At 44.0% G+C, this 17,108-nt stretch overlaps 1 protein-coding gene across 12 annotated transcripts in view; it reads left to right on the top strand.

The window, feature by feature from the left end:
- Positions 1-17,108, top strand: part of CFAP61 (cilia and flagella associated protein 61) — a 104,155-nt gene that overhangs the window by 46,567 nt on the left and 40,480 nt on the right. For all 12 annotated transcript variants that reach the window (XR_011676841.1, XR_011676830.1, XR_011684407.1 and 9 more), the window contains 3 exons: positions 6,395-6,493; positions 10,002-10,167; positions 11,973-12,129. Coding sequence is in view for 7 of the 12 variants with exons in the window: in XM_071417136.1 (XP_071273237.1) it covers positions 6,395-6,493; positions 10,002-10,167; positions 11,973-12,129 (422 nt within the window). In the remaining 5 variants the exon portion in view is untranslated. The remainder of the gene's footprint in view (positions 1-6,394; positions 6,494-10,001; positions 10,168-11,972; positions 12,130-17,108) is intronic.

Genomic DNA, 17,108 nt, shown 5'->3' with positions numbered 1-17,108 from the left:
CAGAAAATGAGGCTCAACTAGCATCAATATGGGCTTATTTTATAGTTACAATCTTGCTTTTGAGACTGTCTGCAGTTTTAAATAAGATTTTTTCAACTTGAAATACTTGCCATTGGAACATATGCAAACATGTCTCTGAGCCCAAACTGTTTTTTCACATTTGAAATTTGTAAGTATTTGTAGATTTTTTTTCTTGTTACTCTTTATATTTGAATATTCCTTACTTCTTGGTGAGTATTAAAGCTGATCTTGGAAATAGTAGTTTTCTTATAAAAAGCCTGCTCAGAATTGGAATGAGTCACAAGGGTTTTTGTAGAATGCTGGGCTGCATCCATCATCTCCTCCTGGTGACTCAGCAGGACATCCACAGCTCTGAGCCTGGTAACCTGGTACCTCTGATTGATGCAGTTCAGAGCAAATACAGCTGCATTCCAAGTGCAAGCACTGCACCCAGGTTCTCCAGCTCTCTGCTAAAGCTATGGAGATGTCACCACTTTCTCTTCTGTTCATTGGTTTGAAGTTTGTTCCCAGAGCTGTGGAGAAGGTGCAGGGCTGAGCCCTCCAGAGCAGTCTCCAGGCTGCCTTGGAAGCACAGCAGACTGGGCAGGCTGCTGCAGTGGAGAAAAAGATGACTTGTCTGGCTAAGCTGTGATCCTTCCCAGTAGTGATTAGCATGGATTTGATTCCTCTGTGTGTGTGTGTGTGTGTACTGTGAGGGCCAGAGTGAGGGTGCTGAGATGGGGAGGTCAGTAATTGAAAGATAGAGGTTTGGGATCAGGAGTTTTGGCCCTGCTGATTCCTCTACCAGCTGTGTCCCTGTCCTTCCCGGGCTGCCAGCCTTATGTCATGAGGACTTGGCACTGCAGGGATGCCTCAGAACATGCAACTTAGATGAGTTTTGTCTTCTCCTGCTGGCAGGAGGAGCACATGTGGTTAAACCTCGACTTTTTCCAGGTTTAAGAGCTGTCTGCCTGGTGGCATCTGGGAACATTTCAAGGGTACCTACTCTGAAGGCAGCATTGCCAGATTTGCATCATGGGGTCAGAATACTTATCATCTCTGCAATAGTTTGGAAAATTGGAATCTAGTATACAGCCATAAAAACCCTATCACCTTAGCTTTAAACATAGGTAATTGGCCAATAATATTGAAAATGTCCTATTAGCAAGCTGGAATCTGCAACTGTGTGTAACTCACTGAAGCACTGGCACAGCAGTGGGCAAAATGGTGAAGTTTCTACAACACTTTAGTTTTACTGCCCCATTTATGGTACCTTTGTTTGTGGGAAATGGTTTTGATGTCCCTCAGATGTGGTTTGGAATCTGCAAGGTGATTAAACAGCAAGAGACTGTAGCTACCAAGGCCATCATCAGATATCCCTCATTTTCTATCTAGAAAAATAATTGCCATTTTTAAAGAAAATGAAATGCTGGAACACTTGTGGAATGGAAATCGTAATTTTAGGAAGGAAGTGCTCTCACTGAAGCAGTGGTTGGATAATGCTTTGATTAGGTCAGACTCAAAGCTAACTTAGATTTAGGATGGCAGGGCTGGCCTTTTGAATGCTGTGGCTGTGGAAGGATATGGATGGGTCTGATTTAGCTGTGTGTTTTGAGTGGGCAAGGAAAAGAGCTCTTTAGTTTTCCCTGCCCTGTTTCAGAACAATTCATACTGTAGGAACTTTGCCATGTTGGTTTTAGTAACCTAGATTGTGAAAATGCTGCAAATCTTGAGTGGATGCTCTAGTTTCTGTAAGCAAAACCTGTTTGTAGGAAGTGAGAGGTGACTGGAAGGGACAAAAACAATGAAGCCACAGGAGGGGGACAAGGTGGATGGAGCTATAAGGTGGATGGGAATTCAAAAGAAGAAACTGTAAAAAGACATGTTTGGTAATGTTCAGCAAGAAATCAAGATTGTAGGCTGATGCAAAGCCACCTAAAAAACTAGGAATTAGTAAAGGAATTGGAAGTCAACAGTCAGAGTTGCTGGTGTTTTTAATTATATTGTCTAGCAAAGGATCAGCACAGAGGATGAGAGACAAGTAATATAACCACAGTAAAATAACCACAAAGAAGGAAATCTAGGGCTAATCACTTGAAAGGGGAAGAGTGAGAGGAGTAGACCTAGCAGGAGAATCCAAATTTAACTGGAGAGGAACAGCTTCTAAGGCAGGATTGCCCTGGGTTTGGCTGAGATAGAGTTAATTTGCTCTCTAGTAGCCGTGTTTGGATGGAGTATGAGAATAATGATGATAATCACTCGCTGACATAATTGTTACCAAGTAGTGAACCATCAAGTTCAAAGTTTGGTGAGACACCAGCTACCAGTGGTGGAGAGAGAAGCATTCCCAAGCATCCCTGAAGGGTGTTAGTCAAAGGGTGAAGGAAATGTTCTTTAGCTCTTTAATGGGTTCTTGCTAAGATGCTGAAAATTGTAACAGTGGTGGCTTTCATGGCCTGGGCTTAGAGGTTGCTCTTCTTTGGATGGCAGCATCTGATAAAATTACCAATAAACCTGGCAGGAAGTTTCTGAAAAAAAAAACCCAAAAAAACAAAGCACTGTTTCATCAAAATAGAAGTTTTTGAAGGGACCCTGTTGTTTTAATACCAGGAGGAAGCAACTGGGGCATGATGAAAGATTTTGCTGAGAGAGGAAGAGTTGTCATGGGCCAGGTTGTGTGGAAAGCCCCTCCTTGACCCTTGCATTGACAAGTGTTCCAGTGAACACTGTGCTGTTATCCCTTCTTTTGTTGAGCAAATTCATTCACAATTTAAACACTTTTTCCTAAGGTCAATCCAAGGGAGCACTGGCTAATATTTGTTTACTGGGAATTGAAGAGGGATACCTTGGAAATGAACATCTGTTGGTCAGCAGTGAATCTGGAATCCTGCTCTAGGGGCTGTAATTGATGCCCTCAGTGCAGGTTCTTGAGAAGAGGTGCTTTTGGTAGGTGTTGATCCAAACAACAAACCCTTCTGTTGCTGCAGCTAAATGTGGCTGTCTGGGGAGGCAGAGGCAGCAGAGGGAAAGGAAAACACTGGGGCTGGCAAAGGAGTTAATGGAGAGACAGCATGGGGACACATTGCTTGTGGAGGGGCTGCAAGCAGGGCTGTGGTACTGAGCAGCACATTTATCCTAGAGGGACAACTTGAGTGAGTGGGGTTTCTTTCTAGTTATTTGTATGGGCAACCTTTGTTAAACTGTGTGAGTTTGGTGTGGGGCTGGGTAATCTGTTAGAATACCTTTTCCTCTTGGAGAAGTGTCTCCTCCAAGTCACATCCTTACTGCTGTGTTCTTGAAATGTTTCCTAAAAAAAAAGTCCTGCTTTGGATAAATTGTTACATTTGTGGGGAAAAGGAGAACTGTCTTCATCTGCCTTGTACAGTGAGAATGACACCTGGACTCTTATTATCATCTCTCCTTCTGGGCTCCTTCCTCCCTGCAAAAATTTAGTGTTCCAGATTTTTTTTTTTTTTTACCATTTTCAGAATGATCTTGAGCTGCCATTTTTATAAGGGCTCTGCTGCAGTGAAGCTGAGGATCCAGTGTCATTAGGACTTTACTTTTGGATAGGTTATAATTTCAGATATTGTTGTTTAAAGATTATGTACACAGGAGAACAGTTCACATAGTTACCAACTTTAGGAGGCAGATAAAGCATTTTCTTCTGTCACTCCTTTATTTTAGTTTTTATTGATAAGTGGGAAAATAATCTTATAAAATGCAAGATTTCAAATAAAATGAGATCTTGGGTTCATGGAGACTGCTTTGCTGCACTTTATTTTTTGTAACAAAAGTGGTTTGACTTGTTGTGATAATGAGGGGTTAAATGAAAGCAAGTAATTAAATTATTTGCTCAGGCAGTTTCCACCATCTAAGCCTCCATCATTATGCCACATACAGAAGGAAAAAAAAAAACAAAACAGATAGACATCAGGCAAAAAAAAAAAAATCCAGCAAAATGAGCAGAGAATACTCTAACAAATTCACGAACACCAGGATATATGTAAAAAGAGTACTAAAACTTTTCTGTGTCCTTTTGATTATGCTCAATAGATTGGTAACCCTGTTTTATTTTGAGGACAAGAGTGTTGAGATTCTTTTTGTAGCTGTCCTCTAGAGCTCTGCACTGAAACCTAACACCTTTTACTTATTTCCCTAGATACTCTAATCCCTCCCTGCTTTACCAGTATCTTTGAGCTGTTCTTCCTCTGTATCCACAGCAACGTGAATCCCTGCTGGAATTATTTGCTTCTAAAATGCAGGTGCACTTGTTTAACGTTGCACTGGTTCAGGCTCTTAACTTGAAGACTTTTTCATCAAATGAGAACCTCCACTTTGCCCTGTTTCATGTTGGGCATTGTTATTAGCAGCATCTAAGTCAGTCCCTGTCCTGACACCATTGCCCATGTCCAGGGCCTTGGTTGTTCTCCAGTTAAGAGCTTTTAGTCACCAGTAAGGAGTCCCAAGCTGTGGTAAATGAGCCATCCTTTTGTTAGCCTAGAAATAATAAAGCACAAAATCCCCCACCTGTCACCCTGTGGTGACTCTGACAGTGCCAGCAGGAGCTGCAGCTCCCCTCTAGTGCTCAGGCTTGTCCTTAAGTGCCTGTGTGTGTGTGTAAATGTATTTTAAATCCTGGGGTCACGCGTGCCAGCCACGCTTCTGGAGCCAGGCCTTTGGAACACAAGGTAGGACATTGGTTACTTATTTAAAGATTCTGATAATTTGCACAAATACCTCCAGCCTGTGCTTAAACACTGACCAAATTGTGACACTTAGCAGCAGCAGAGGTTTGCCTGTGTGTGGAGATGGGGCCATTGTTTGTGTGGAGCCAGAGGGGCAGCGTGCGGCACTCGGAGCACAGGCACCAGCCCCAGCAGCTCTGCAGCTCTGCCCCTGAACCACCCTGCCCTTGGGGAGCTGCCAGCCACCGTGCTTTGTGCCTGGCTTTTCTTCAGTGTGAAGGGGAAACCAAAGATTTGACTCGTTTCGTCTCATTTCATCCAAGAAGATGCTAATCAACGTTTTGATGCCTACGAGATGAGTGAGTGGGAAACATGAATTAATATGGGGATGCCATGGGAGTGCTGAGGTAGAAGTAAATCATAAGGTGGTAAATTGTACTGACTGAAAGGTCTGATTGAAGCCTCCCACTCATGGGGAAGAAGGGAACAAATACCATATGACTGGGGAAATCCTGGATGCCTGCGTGGGGACTCAATAGAGGTAGAGCATCTGCAGAGGAAAATGGTATGTGACCAGATCAATAAAGTGCATCATCGTGCAGTCATGCAAAAGAGGCATATTAATAGTGCCTAAAACTTTGATTATGCCATGTTTCTGGCGCTGGCTCACAAAGTTTCCATCCTAAATATTAACAGTATTTAAATGTAATGTTACTGTAGCCCCTGGATTTGAGCACCGGTTGGTAAGAGACCATGCAGCATGTGCAGATGACTTCAGCTCCACACTGAAATGAAACCTCCTTGCTCTGAGGTTGGGAGGATGTGTAGGGTGTTTATGTAATTGATCCCCTGTAAATAAATGCCAAGGAGCTGTGCTCTGTTGGTGTGTGAAGTTCCTGTAGTTGTTCACACCCCACGAGCGACGTTCCCGGTGTGCAGATGGCATCACTTTAGCACTCTGCTTTCAGCCTTGTGGATCAGGCTCACTCTCATTTACATGAAGACCATTTTGTATCACTCAGGCAGCATAAGGTGGCCATAAATGAAAAGCAAATTCTATTTACATCCACCTTTGCAGAGTGACCTTAATTTAAATGAGAATCAGGCCCATAATCTGTATAAATATATGCACTCTGTTACATTAAGGTTATTTATTACTTTGTGTTTGGCCTGAGTATGCATGGAGATTTACCACAGATAATCCATAATCCAGAATTAAACTATTAATATGCATTTTGAGAGGGGCAGCCATAACCTTGAAATTCCTTGGTTTAAGTATGACCTTTAACTATGTTTGAATATATTTTTTAAATGTATGAATAACAAATTAACATTGGTTGATAAAAAACATTCTGATTCCTTTGTACCATTTGCATCAATCCATCCTTAACTTACAGAAAGCCTTGAAGATTAGAAGGCTTAATCACTCATCATATTTACTTGTTTTCAAATGTCAGATCACATTTAGTTCAACATACTGTCAGTCTTGTCCCCCTCCTCGCCCCAGCATTGCTGAAACTGTGGTGGAAATTGTTCTTCTCTTTGTATCCAGAGACACCTGCATCTGGGCAGAGTGAAACACTTTGACCCTGTGTAAAGGAATTGCTTTCTGTATCCTCTTGAACATGGAATTCTGAGCTATACTGTTCCTTGGATGTGCCCTCTGAATTTCTTCCAACTGAGGCCATTTCTTTTTCTTTCCACAGGCCACATCTGAAGTTCAACAACCTGACCTTGATTTCCATTCACGGCCTTCCAGGAAAAGACCTACAGAGCTCCAAGTATAGAAGATTTTTAATTAACAGGTTTGGCTTCATGTCTAAACACTTCCATAGCTCCTGCAGAAAACATAACACTCTTTAATTCTTGTGAACTTGTCCTAAATTTTAGATACATCTGTAGAGAGCCCCAAAATACTCTAGTCTGTCTATCCAGCATGCACTCACCTACAAGAGGAGTTGGATAGAATTATGAATAGGGAAATAGTGCCAAAGCAGTAACTTCAGAACAGGAATCCACTGTGTTATACCTGGACAGTGGGCCCAGCTTTCTGAGGCTTTTTAGATTGTTTAAATCTCCAGGCTGAAGACAAATGACACAAGATGTCTGCTTACTTTTTAAATATTCTTTGGTTTTTAGCTTCCATGGGTTTTGTTCTAAGTAATGCTGAACCAAAGAATGTACAAGAATTAATGTTGGTAATGTGACAGGGACTGACTTTGGGCAGTGTGTGGTGGGATGCAGAGCCCACCAATGCTGGTGGGGATTTCACTGCATATGAGGGGAATTGTTGCTGTTGATCAGTTTGGCAGAACTGTTCTGCATCAGTTCTGCTGCTCATGGGCTGTGAGTGCCAGTCCCTGGGCTGTGGCAGTCTGTCCCCATTCTCAGCTGTCCCAGACCAGGGTTGTGTACAGCTGAAGGGAAATGGTGGAAGAGCCTTGTCTAGGGACTGTCACTTTTCAGGCTTCCTTGTTTGCCAATAAATATAATAGCTTCCATTTAGTCAGAGAATATCTTACCTCTTTAAAATTCATAATACATAGTTCTCATTTAAATACAGTATTTTTGGGTTTTGTTTTGGATAAATCATCACTGTGGACTTGAACATGATTGTTTTGAACATAGAGAAGCATAGAATTAAAATGGATCAGTTATTCTGAATAGTTGGGGAATGAACTTACACTAAGTTATTTAGATTTGGCATGTGACTCTTTGGAGCCTTTACATTGTATTTCACCAAATCTTTTCCTCCGTGAGCTGCAGTGCACTAAAGGGCTGGCTCTTTAAGTGACAAAACAGCTCCATGTCTGCTTGCTGAACCTTACAAATTGAATCTCTACAAAGATGTGAAAATAACGTAGTGGGAACCTGTTTAAAACCATCTGATCTCATTTTGCCCTGACAAGACATTTCATAAAAGTAGTTGCCTGTATTACTTTTTGTACTGTAGAAAGGGGTGTGTTCAAGTGCAAATCTGGCAAATGAAGGAATTATAGTCTCACATAAATGCACACAGTCTCTTTCCTAAGTTCACTGTAGAAAAGACTTATACTAACAAAGCATCCTTCCTGACAGAAAGTTACAGTTCAGAGCCACCTCAACAGATTTAGCTGTTAAAATCTGAAAGTAGATTAAGAGTGAAAATTGAACTCTGCAGGGTATGATTTCTAAAAGCATCCCTGTGATTTTTGAGTGTTAGTCTCCTGGAAGCTGTGCACTTCAATTATAGAGGTGCTTTTGAAAACCTTCCTTTGTCCTTAATGTCCATTTTATTTACAGGTTTCTGCATTACTACAGTTCAGAATTGTCAGTGGTTTTCTTCCCTTACTTTTTTCACGCTGGTATCTCTGAGTACAAAGGACCCAGAGCATCACAGAAAGCCTCGCAATTCAATCCTAAAATTCCCCACGTTGTGAAATCAACTGTATTTGTTCCTGTGGCATCCTGAATGTCAGTTTTGGGAGTTTAGTAGCAATGATTAACAATGAACCAGGAGCTCTGTGTTGGGATGTGTGTCCTGGTATTAATGGCAAAGCAGGAGCTGTCAGTGCTGGTCTTTGCCTGCACTCTCTGCTGCAGCTGCTGGTGCCACAGAAAGCATCAAATGCTTGAGCATAGGCCCAGCCCCTTCTGTTCAATCACTTTGAGGCCTGTTGGAGAAAGTGGAATATTTTTCATCACTAAGTATACATAGAAGGTGAAGTTTTTGGGCCTCTTAATGGCCATGTGTTTTCTGTGGTGACTTGAGCTGACACCTGGGTGAAGCCCAGGGTCTCTGTACTGGCCATTCCCCTCCTGAAGTCCTGGCAGGGGTGAGGCTCAGCTTCTTTCACACAGTTTGTTCACAGTGTTTCTTCTTGCAGAGCTGCTCTGGTCTTACAAACCAGACACCTGTGTGACACCAGCCATTCTTTTTTCTGCATGTTTTAAACCTGTTGCATTCTTTTTGGCTAGATCCTGTGGGTTTATTGCTCTACAAAGCTGTAAATGGGTTTGTCCAGTTCCACTGAAAGAACCTAACTGAACAGGCTTTGCCTGGTGCAGGTTATCAGTATTGGGGAGGGATGGAGTTGAGCCCAGCTGGATCTGCAGAGTGGCCAGCAACCTCTTGTGCATTTCCATGGTGGGCCATTGCCAGGCTCAGTGGCATTCAGGGGTCACAATGGACCTAGTTGGGAACGTTCTCCTCATGTTTTATAGTGTCTGTTGCACATCTGTGTGGAAGTATTTTATCTTCAGGAATCTTTGTCTTTGCCCTCTCTGAGCAGAGAGGGTGGTACAGATGCAGTAGTAAGTGTGTCTTGGTATTTTCTTGGCTGGACATCCTTGGTGGGGGCACACTCCGAGCCTTTGGAAATAATTCTAACTTTCATTGCTGAGGCATTAAAAGAGGTTTTGTTCCATTTGGGTTTTGCTTTAAAATTGGCTTTTTTAAATAGCAGCTTCCAGATCTTTTATGCTTCTCCCACACATAGGGATATCCGATGGTTTTTGCTTGGAACAGGCTGTAACACCCCTAAAACATGAGAGAAGCAAACCTTGCCTGAGACTGTCAAAGCCAACACATGATTTTTAGGGTACTGATATGGAATTCACACTGTCAGAGCACCTTGCTTGTGATGTGTGCTCCATGCACACCCAGAGCATCCTGGAGTGCATCACTCAGGACCAGTTTAGTGTGCTTTCAGTATTTGTCATTCTTGCATTGTGGAAAAGTTCTTTTGGAAAAGGAGACTTTTCTCACCAATAGGAGACTTGAGATCTCTGCCTTTTACTTCTAGCTCTGACAACAATTTTCTAGCTTTCTATTTATTTTTAAACTTTCTGAACTAATACTTTGGGATACAGATGCTAAAATGGTAGGGTGCATTCCCTGCATTTGTGTCTTACCTTAGCTATGACTGCTGGAGTTGAATAGCAAAGGAAGGAAAGTTGAGGTAAAGCTGAATAAAGAAGTCTTGTCTTGGAGAAAGAGTTGGACTGTTGAATTATTTTCTATGCTGGTTTAAAACCTTCTACCTCACATCAGCCTGCAAAGGAAAAGCAGAGTAAAGCATAGATTTCTGATTTTGTTCCTAAATGACCTGATTGTAAGGCCCAGTGCTGGAAGGCCTTGTTTGGGTTCAGCAGAAAGCTGTCAATTTGTAACTGAGTATTTCCTAATGCCTAATCTTTTACCATAGGCTGCAGTAAACTCACAGCAAGGGAGCAGGCGGAACCACCGGGGGCCTGGGCTGAGCTCACCAGATGTCTAATTAATGCCTGCTGTCAGCTGCTGAAATGTCACTTACAGATATTTTTTCTTTGCAGCCACTGTTTTAATGATGAAGATTATGCACAGATGTCACTTTGTTCCTGGGTTAATGTTGTGGTTGGTAAAATGACGAGCATAAACCGCAGTGCCAAATACGTCGTCGTTTCTGAGAAGAAAGTGCCCTATGACTACCTGGTTCTGTGCACGGGACAGAGCTACCAGGTGAGCTGTGTGCAGAGTGAGCAGCACAGTATTTCCAGCTTTTCTACACTGAGTGGTGTTCCTGGGATTAGGCAGAGCAGCCTTAGCAAGGGTAGCACCAGCAGTTTGCAGCCCTGTAGTGCAGCAGGTTGTAGGGCTGTGTCAGTGCTGGTTCTGAAGCTGGAAGAGAGGAGGGTTGGACAGTTCACTGCTCAGGGTTGGGCAGGAGGCAAAGCTGCTGGTGTTTTTGCCACCATAACCATTAAACCTGCTGAGGAGCAGGCTCAACTGACATGTGGTCCCAGCCACAGGAGACTGAACTCCAGCTGGTCTAACACCATTTGACCTAGTTTTGGAAATGGAGAGAATTCCTTATCAAATTAATTACTCATCTCACGTGATGACCATGCCTAGGCACGCCCATGGTGCTGCTTGGTGCTGTAGCACAGAGCTGAGTTTCCAGTGAGATTGAAGCAGACCCTTAGCTGCCTGGGAGATGTGGAATCAAGTTGAACTCCAGCCCCACAGGGTTAGCTTCCACTCAGACTCCCTGGACAGGGTGGCTTCTGCCTCCTGTATCCCCATGAGGCCATCAGGCCCCATAACCAAACAGACAGCTTGGTACAGCCCTTTTATTGCAGGGCTTTGCATTACCTGGGTGGTTTGGGGTAGAAGTTGTGAGCAAGGCATTTTGCCTTTAAAATCAGGAGATGGATATGAGAAATATCTGCAATGCTGTACCACATTCCACAGTGGTGTCTGGCTGCCTGTGTGCAGCAGGCTGTGTGGTCTGTGATCCCTTCTCTGAGCAGAGGCACACTTAAACAGCAGCCCATGGGCACTGCTCAGCAGGGGTGAAACAAAAACTGAAGTGTGGGCTGGAAAATGCTCCTAGGAAAAGGTGTTTGGAGGTAACTCTGACTTGCAAAATAATTTATGGCAAGTACCTGCAGTGGGAGAGAAAGGTAAAGATAGCAAGGGAAAAGGCAGGTTTTATCTGCCTTTGAGGAGAAATTCCATCATTATCATCTATTCACACTTTCAAGCTATACAAAAGGATAAGAAGAAATGAGTGGCTTCTGTTTTATTACACAGAGCTCTAGTCCATCCTTTTTGTAAGTTGTTCCTTATTTGGTAAGCAGTCAAATTAATGCTTAGTAACATATTGTGTTATGATTTAGAGATGTACTTGTTGAGTAAGATTTTTTTGGTGTCATGCCTGGTTTTATATGACCCAGCAATATTTCAGTTGATCTGGCTGGCAGTGAGAACAGGGTTCAGGACGTGGCTCAGTGGTGCTGAAGAAGTCAGAGATGAGATTGCCTTTTTGCTTTGTACAGCTCAAACTGAGTTTGTTATTGTAAAGCAGCATTACACAGTGACCATGTTACTGAATCTTCATTTGAGCTATCAAGCAGGTTTTGATCCCTTTCTCTGGGACAAAATCTGTCATTGTAGAAGGTTGATTTTTGCTGACAAAAGGTGGAGGCAGAGCCTTTAAAAGTGATGTGTCATTCAGAGAGCTGCTGACATCCCCTTCTGTGTGTTGGGACATTTCTGCTGTGCAGTCCCTGGCGTTTGCCATGTGCACTTGCACTGACAGGGCTGTTTGAAGTGATCACCCACATCCCACAGGAAACAGGGACCACATGCACACGTGTACACTCCATGTTCCCTGTGGCCATGGGTGTGTTTGCTGCTGCTGAGTGTGACAAAGGGTTGGGGTGTGCCAGAACAGGAGCCCTCAGGTAGCCAAAGTGAGGGTGTCAGTGTGTTTTAACATCTCCAACTCTGTGCCATATCCACTCACTGACTCATTTCTCCAGGCCTTGGCTCCCATGGGAGAATATATCAGTGAAATCACGAGTCAGTGGCCACAGAGATACACAGAGAAAGTCCCTTCCAATCTCTTCACTCTCAATGATGCCCAGGACTGCTTGGAGGCAGCACTCTGGCTGGAGGAACACCTCATCAGGTCCACAGGTAAGCACACACACCTACAGAAATGTTTCTTAGGCTTATTACTTCCTTTATTCCCTGGTATAATTGATGCCTGATGAATTCTAACAGTCTTTCATCTGCTGTGCTTTGTTTTCCAGATTAATTTAGAATTTTTCGTTATTTTTGATACCCAGCATATTTAGCTGGGAAAGAAAGGTTTGAGATAGATTAATTATCTGCAGTTATTATAGAAAACCAAATGAGTCCCAAATGCAAATCTGTCTGGAGTCATTAATTCACCAATGAAATAATAATTTAATTAGTGGATGTGGTTTTCTACTGTATAGAAAAATATCTAGATTTGTGGCATAACACAAAGAAAATAAGCCTAAATTAGGAAGTGTCTGTCAGCATTGTATTCAGTTGCATCAGTGACAAATTTTCACATAGAACTGCAAGTTCCTGGTACTTTTTAACCCTTAAAATCAGACATTTATGCTGATGTGCACCATCCCTGTATTTCCTCAACCTTGTTATGTGTTCTCTGTTTGTATGTTCACTAGTGTGTGCACTGTGGAAAATACCTGGGACCATCCAGGTTTCTGAGTCAGCTTTGAATAGAAAAACAGACACCAAAGATTCAATGAGTTCATGAAATGTCAGTTCCTGCTGGCTCTGAGTCAGGACAGTTCAGAGCTGGAAAGCTATCCTTGTGGGGAATTCCTGCTGGCAGGGTGCAAGAGCAGGACTTTCCTGAAGATGTGTTTTACCTACTTGTTTGTGGAGTGTGATGAGAATTGGCAGTGCTTTGGTGTGGTGCAAGGTTCACACCTGCTTGGCAGTCCTTTAGGGAAGTTCTAAAAGCACTGGGAATTCCTTTATCGTCCTCCAGGTCTTGCTGTGCTGAGCACAGGGGTTCATAAACATGGCAGTGTTTCTTGGCCAGCTTCTCTGGAGCAGTCCAGCTCCACCTGTCCTCCAGCTGGTGCCAGCCCTGCCCACATAGCCTTACCTGGTCTCCAGCTGCTACAGCAGCACAGACAGATGAGGGTGTTAGCTTTCCCTGTTTGCTGCTGCTAGTCCTTCATGCATGCCCAGTCCTGGAATGTGCTCTGGTGCCCCTGTGCAGGATTGTGCCTGGGAGCAGCTGCTGGCTGGGATGCAGGTGCCAGGAGGATCAGTCACTCTGCAGAAAATGGCACAATCAGGTTGTCTCACCTGCCCTGGCATGAGTGCACCTGCTCCAGCAGCAGTGCTGGAGTCATGGGATGTTCATCTTCACTTTGTTATTGCTGCTGGCCTTGGCTGCAAGGTGGAGCTGCATCCCTTAATGAGGCCCTGGCCTGGCTTCATGTGTAGAGAAGGTAAATTCACACCAGCATGAGGTTGGTCTGGAGGCACTTTTGGACATGTGGTCTAGGAGAGATGTGACACCTTCCCCTTTCCCCCTGCTCTGGCTTCAGTTCCCTCTCCTTGCTCTTCCCATCACATTCTCTACTGCTGTGCAGAGTGCCCAGCTGGAGAGGTCTTCCTCCACTGATCTCAGTTTCTCTTATTCCTCACCTTGCTTCTTCTTCCAGCTGTGTTTCTTACCAAGATTGTTCCTTCAGTCTTGACACTTCTGCCAGGGCTCTGGGAGGGCTTTCTGCTGCTGGGGGCCTGTGAGCAGGGCAAGCACTGGCCCCATGGCTGCCACTGTGGCTTGCTGATGAAACCCAGCCACCTAATGCATGGAACCTATTACAGCTGTAATTGGGACTAATTGAAATTCATCTCCTATTAGCTCTGCACTTTCCATGGAAATAAAAGTAGGATGGAAGTAAAGTAAGGAACAAAACTGCTTTAATGGCCCAAAATGAAGCAATTATTTTTTTTCTCTTCACCTAAGCATAGTTTACTGCCTTATTAAAAGTGTGTTTGTCGGAATACTCTTGCATTAAAATTCCAGTGCATGAATCACTGACTGGAGCCACCAATGCTTTAGCTCATACTGGGTTTCTCCTTTGGCTTTTGCAAACTGCAAAGATTCAGGTCACATTAGGGTCACTGAAATCTTGTGCTTCTTACTTGTGGAAAATTAATGAGTCTGCTCTGCAGCAGGACGCTGACATTCAGGTAATAAACGATAAAACTACTGTAATGATCTTTATTTATGGCTGTTTTTTCTGTAGAAGGTTATTATGTTTACTCACAGATACATACATTTTCATGTAGTTAAATAATAAAAGCATCCTGAGGAACTGCTCTCTGTTTAGTGGACATAATTTCAGTCCATAATGAATATCTGCAGTTCCTAGACTACTAGCACTGTCATCTAAAAAGCCACTAATATTGTAATAAGCAGAAGCAGTAAATTGTTGATTTACAAGAGGTCAATAAAGGAGCATTGCTTTCCCTGATCTAATGCAGTTGTATTTAATATTACCATATAAACCAGAATTTTAATTTTCCTTGAGAAATGTAGGACTCTCATCTGATCTTGTCCATCCCCAAATGCCAGTGTCTAATGCAGGAACTGAGCTTCTCTCTGAGGGGGTTGTGCTGCCCAAGGGTGAAAGGTCTCAGCCCAGCCTTGCCCTGCAGTCAGAATTGAGCTTTTCTTGGCTGTGCCTCAGGGAAGCCCTCCTCATCCTCCTTTTCCAGCCACAGCATCCTCTTCACTCCTCATATGTTTCACTCCCTGCAAGTTGAAAACATTTACATGTAGCACGAGGCTGTTGGCACCTGCACACCACATCCTGGCCTGCACTGTCAGCACATGGAGTTAATACAAATGAGTAGAGCAAAGCTGGTCTTTACCCACTGGCTCTCCTGGGGTGCTTCTTGCATTACACCCTGCTGTAGCAGGGAAAAACAATCAGGCTTACATCTGTCTTCTCTTTTGGCACTCTCCTGAGGCCAGTGTAGCTGCAGCCAGGTGTCCTGGCAGGCACAAGCTATGGGATAGATTCTTGTGGCTTGGGAAGTCAGGCCAGTGATGGACACACTGGAGCATTCCTGTATTCTATATGATATTTATGGAAGTAGTAAGATATCTTTCTTCTTATGTTTTCAAATTGGTACATTTGCAGGTAAAATGGTAATGGTTCTGTCCCTCGGGTCATTTCTGTGAACAGTAGAAACATGTTTTCTGTCACTGGTGTGCAGTGTCCTCATGGGGCAAGTCTTTTCTCTGGCAGATATGAAGAGAGATGTTTCTTTGGCACCTACAAGCAGCCAAACTGATGGGGACAGATGAAATAACCTTGTGGTAAAAGGGGAATAGTAGAACATCTGTTAACATTTTTATCATTAATATTCTCGGGAGCTGGGGCTGTGTGCATGCTCAGATTAGTGTTGTAGTAAAACATGGTCCAGTGAGATTAGCTTAGCCCATGAAACAATACAATTCAGGGCACTGGGGATGCTGTCACTTGTGGTGAGATGGAAATGCCGCCACTGAGACAAACGTGGGTTGGTTGCAGCACTGCCCAGGTGAGAAACATGAAAGCACTGGGAAGGTGTTTTTTGGGCATCCTTGTACTGACAGGACACATCTGAAACACAGGAGCTGATGTGGGCAGGCAGGTGGAGGTGTTCCTGCCTCCTTCTAGACCCTGCCACTTGCTCGGGGCTGGGGCAGCTGAGTGTGGCATGGCTGTGGGGTGTGTGGTGCACAGAGAGCTTGCAGGGCTGGGCTCTGACCCTCAGATGAGGGTCCTTAGCCCCAGGAGAGGAGTTCCATTTTGCCTGGGTTGCTTAAAGGCTTAGTGGATCACACAACAGACAAATGCTTCTGTCACTATAGGACACGAAAGAACACAAGCACACACCCCTATTCTCAAGGTGAAGGAAAAAAGGGGAAGTTTATTTTCTGACTCCAACATTTATAGTTTTCCAAAAGTGACAGCGTATTGGAGGGTGACAGTGACACCTCTCCAATGACACTGGTCAAACCAACAGTCCATCAACTCTCTCCTCCTCCATAAAGGAATGCAAAACAATGAGTTATTTACAGAAAGTGTGTGAGAAAGTTCACTACAAGAATGTCAACATCAGAAGGCTTAGAAAATCTTAAAGAACCAGGGTGACATGCTTCCTATTCCAAGAAGAGGGCAGAGAGAATGAAAGGGAGAGGAGCACGTTTCAGTCTTGCTCAGAGGAATGTCAGGGTTTTATATGAAACCATCCTGAGATAAAACACACAGCTGCTCTGCTGCCTCCCAGCTCTGCCTCTCTTATTGTCAGGAGGGCTTTAGCCCTTAGGCTAGAGAGCCCTATCGTGCTCACACAGAACAGACTCTCCCCTCCTCCTGTTCCTGCTCAGCTCTGACTGTACCATTCAAAGTGGCAGCAGTTCAGGACAAGAATGAGCAGGGCCCTGCCCTGCAGCTGTGCAGTGCCAGGCAGGAGGGATTGATCAGGTCTGAGCTCCCTTTGCCCAGGGCAGGAGGATGGGGCTGGATTCAGGAGCTGTTTCTGTGCTGGTGCTGATGCTCTGCAGAAGGAGCAGCAGTTCCTACATGCTGCTGTCATGGCAGCTGCTCGGATGGATGGCTGCCTGCAGCTTGCTGAGCTCCCAGCAGTGAGCAGGGATGGAACTGGCTCTGGGCTGGGCATTGTGCCATGTGCAGCTGCCTTCAGCACTGTGCTGAGCTCTCCTCACCACCAGGGACAGGTACATCCCCATTCTCTGGAGATCAGGCTTTGGCAGAAGGGAGTGGCAGCACTGGTGACCTCCATGTGGCACAAGGGCTTGTTTTCTATAATTTGGCCTTTCCATGGTTTGTGGGGGTTTTCTGAATGCTGTATTGAATTTGATTCTGACCGCTCCCCCCTCTATCAGTCCTTTGAATGAGCAAAATTAGGGAGAGGGGGAGAACAAAATAAAAATGGTTATTTATTTATTTATGTATGTATTTATTTATTTATTTACCCCTAGAGGCTTTTTAATCAAAATAATTCAGATTATGGGATCAGGATGAATATCATATTTCTGTGTTAAGTACTTGCCTACTTTGTGGGATGTTTTGTACAGATTC

The sequence above is a fragment of the Agelaius tricolor genome, unplaced genomic scaffold (assembly GCF_023055355.1).
Source record: "Agelaius tricolor isolate 1412-34295 unplaced genomic scaffold, bAgeTri1.0.p SCAF_1, whole genome shotgun sequence".
Classification (NCBI taxonomy): domain Eukaryota; kingdom Metazoa; phylum Chordata; class Aves; order Passeriformes; family Icteridae; genus Agelaius; species Agelaius tricolor.
The sequence above is the reverse complement of the archived record's forward strand: the minus strand, read 5'-3'. Positions and strand labels throughout refer to the sequence as shown.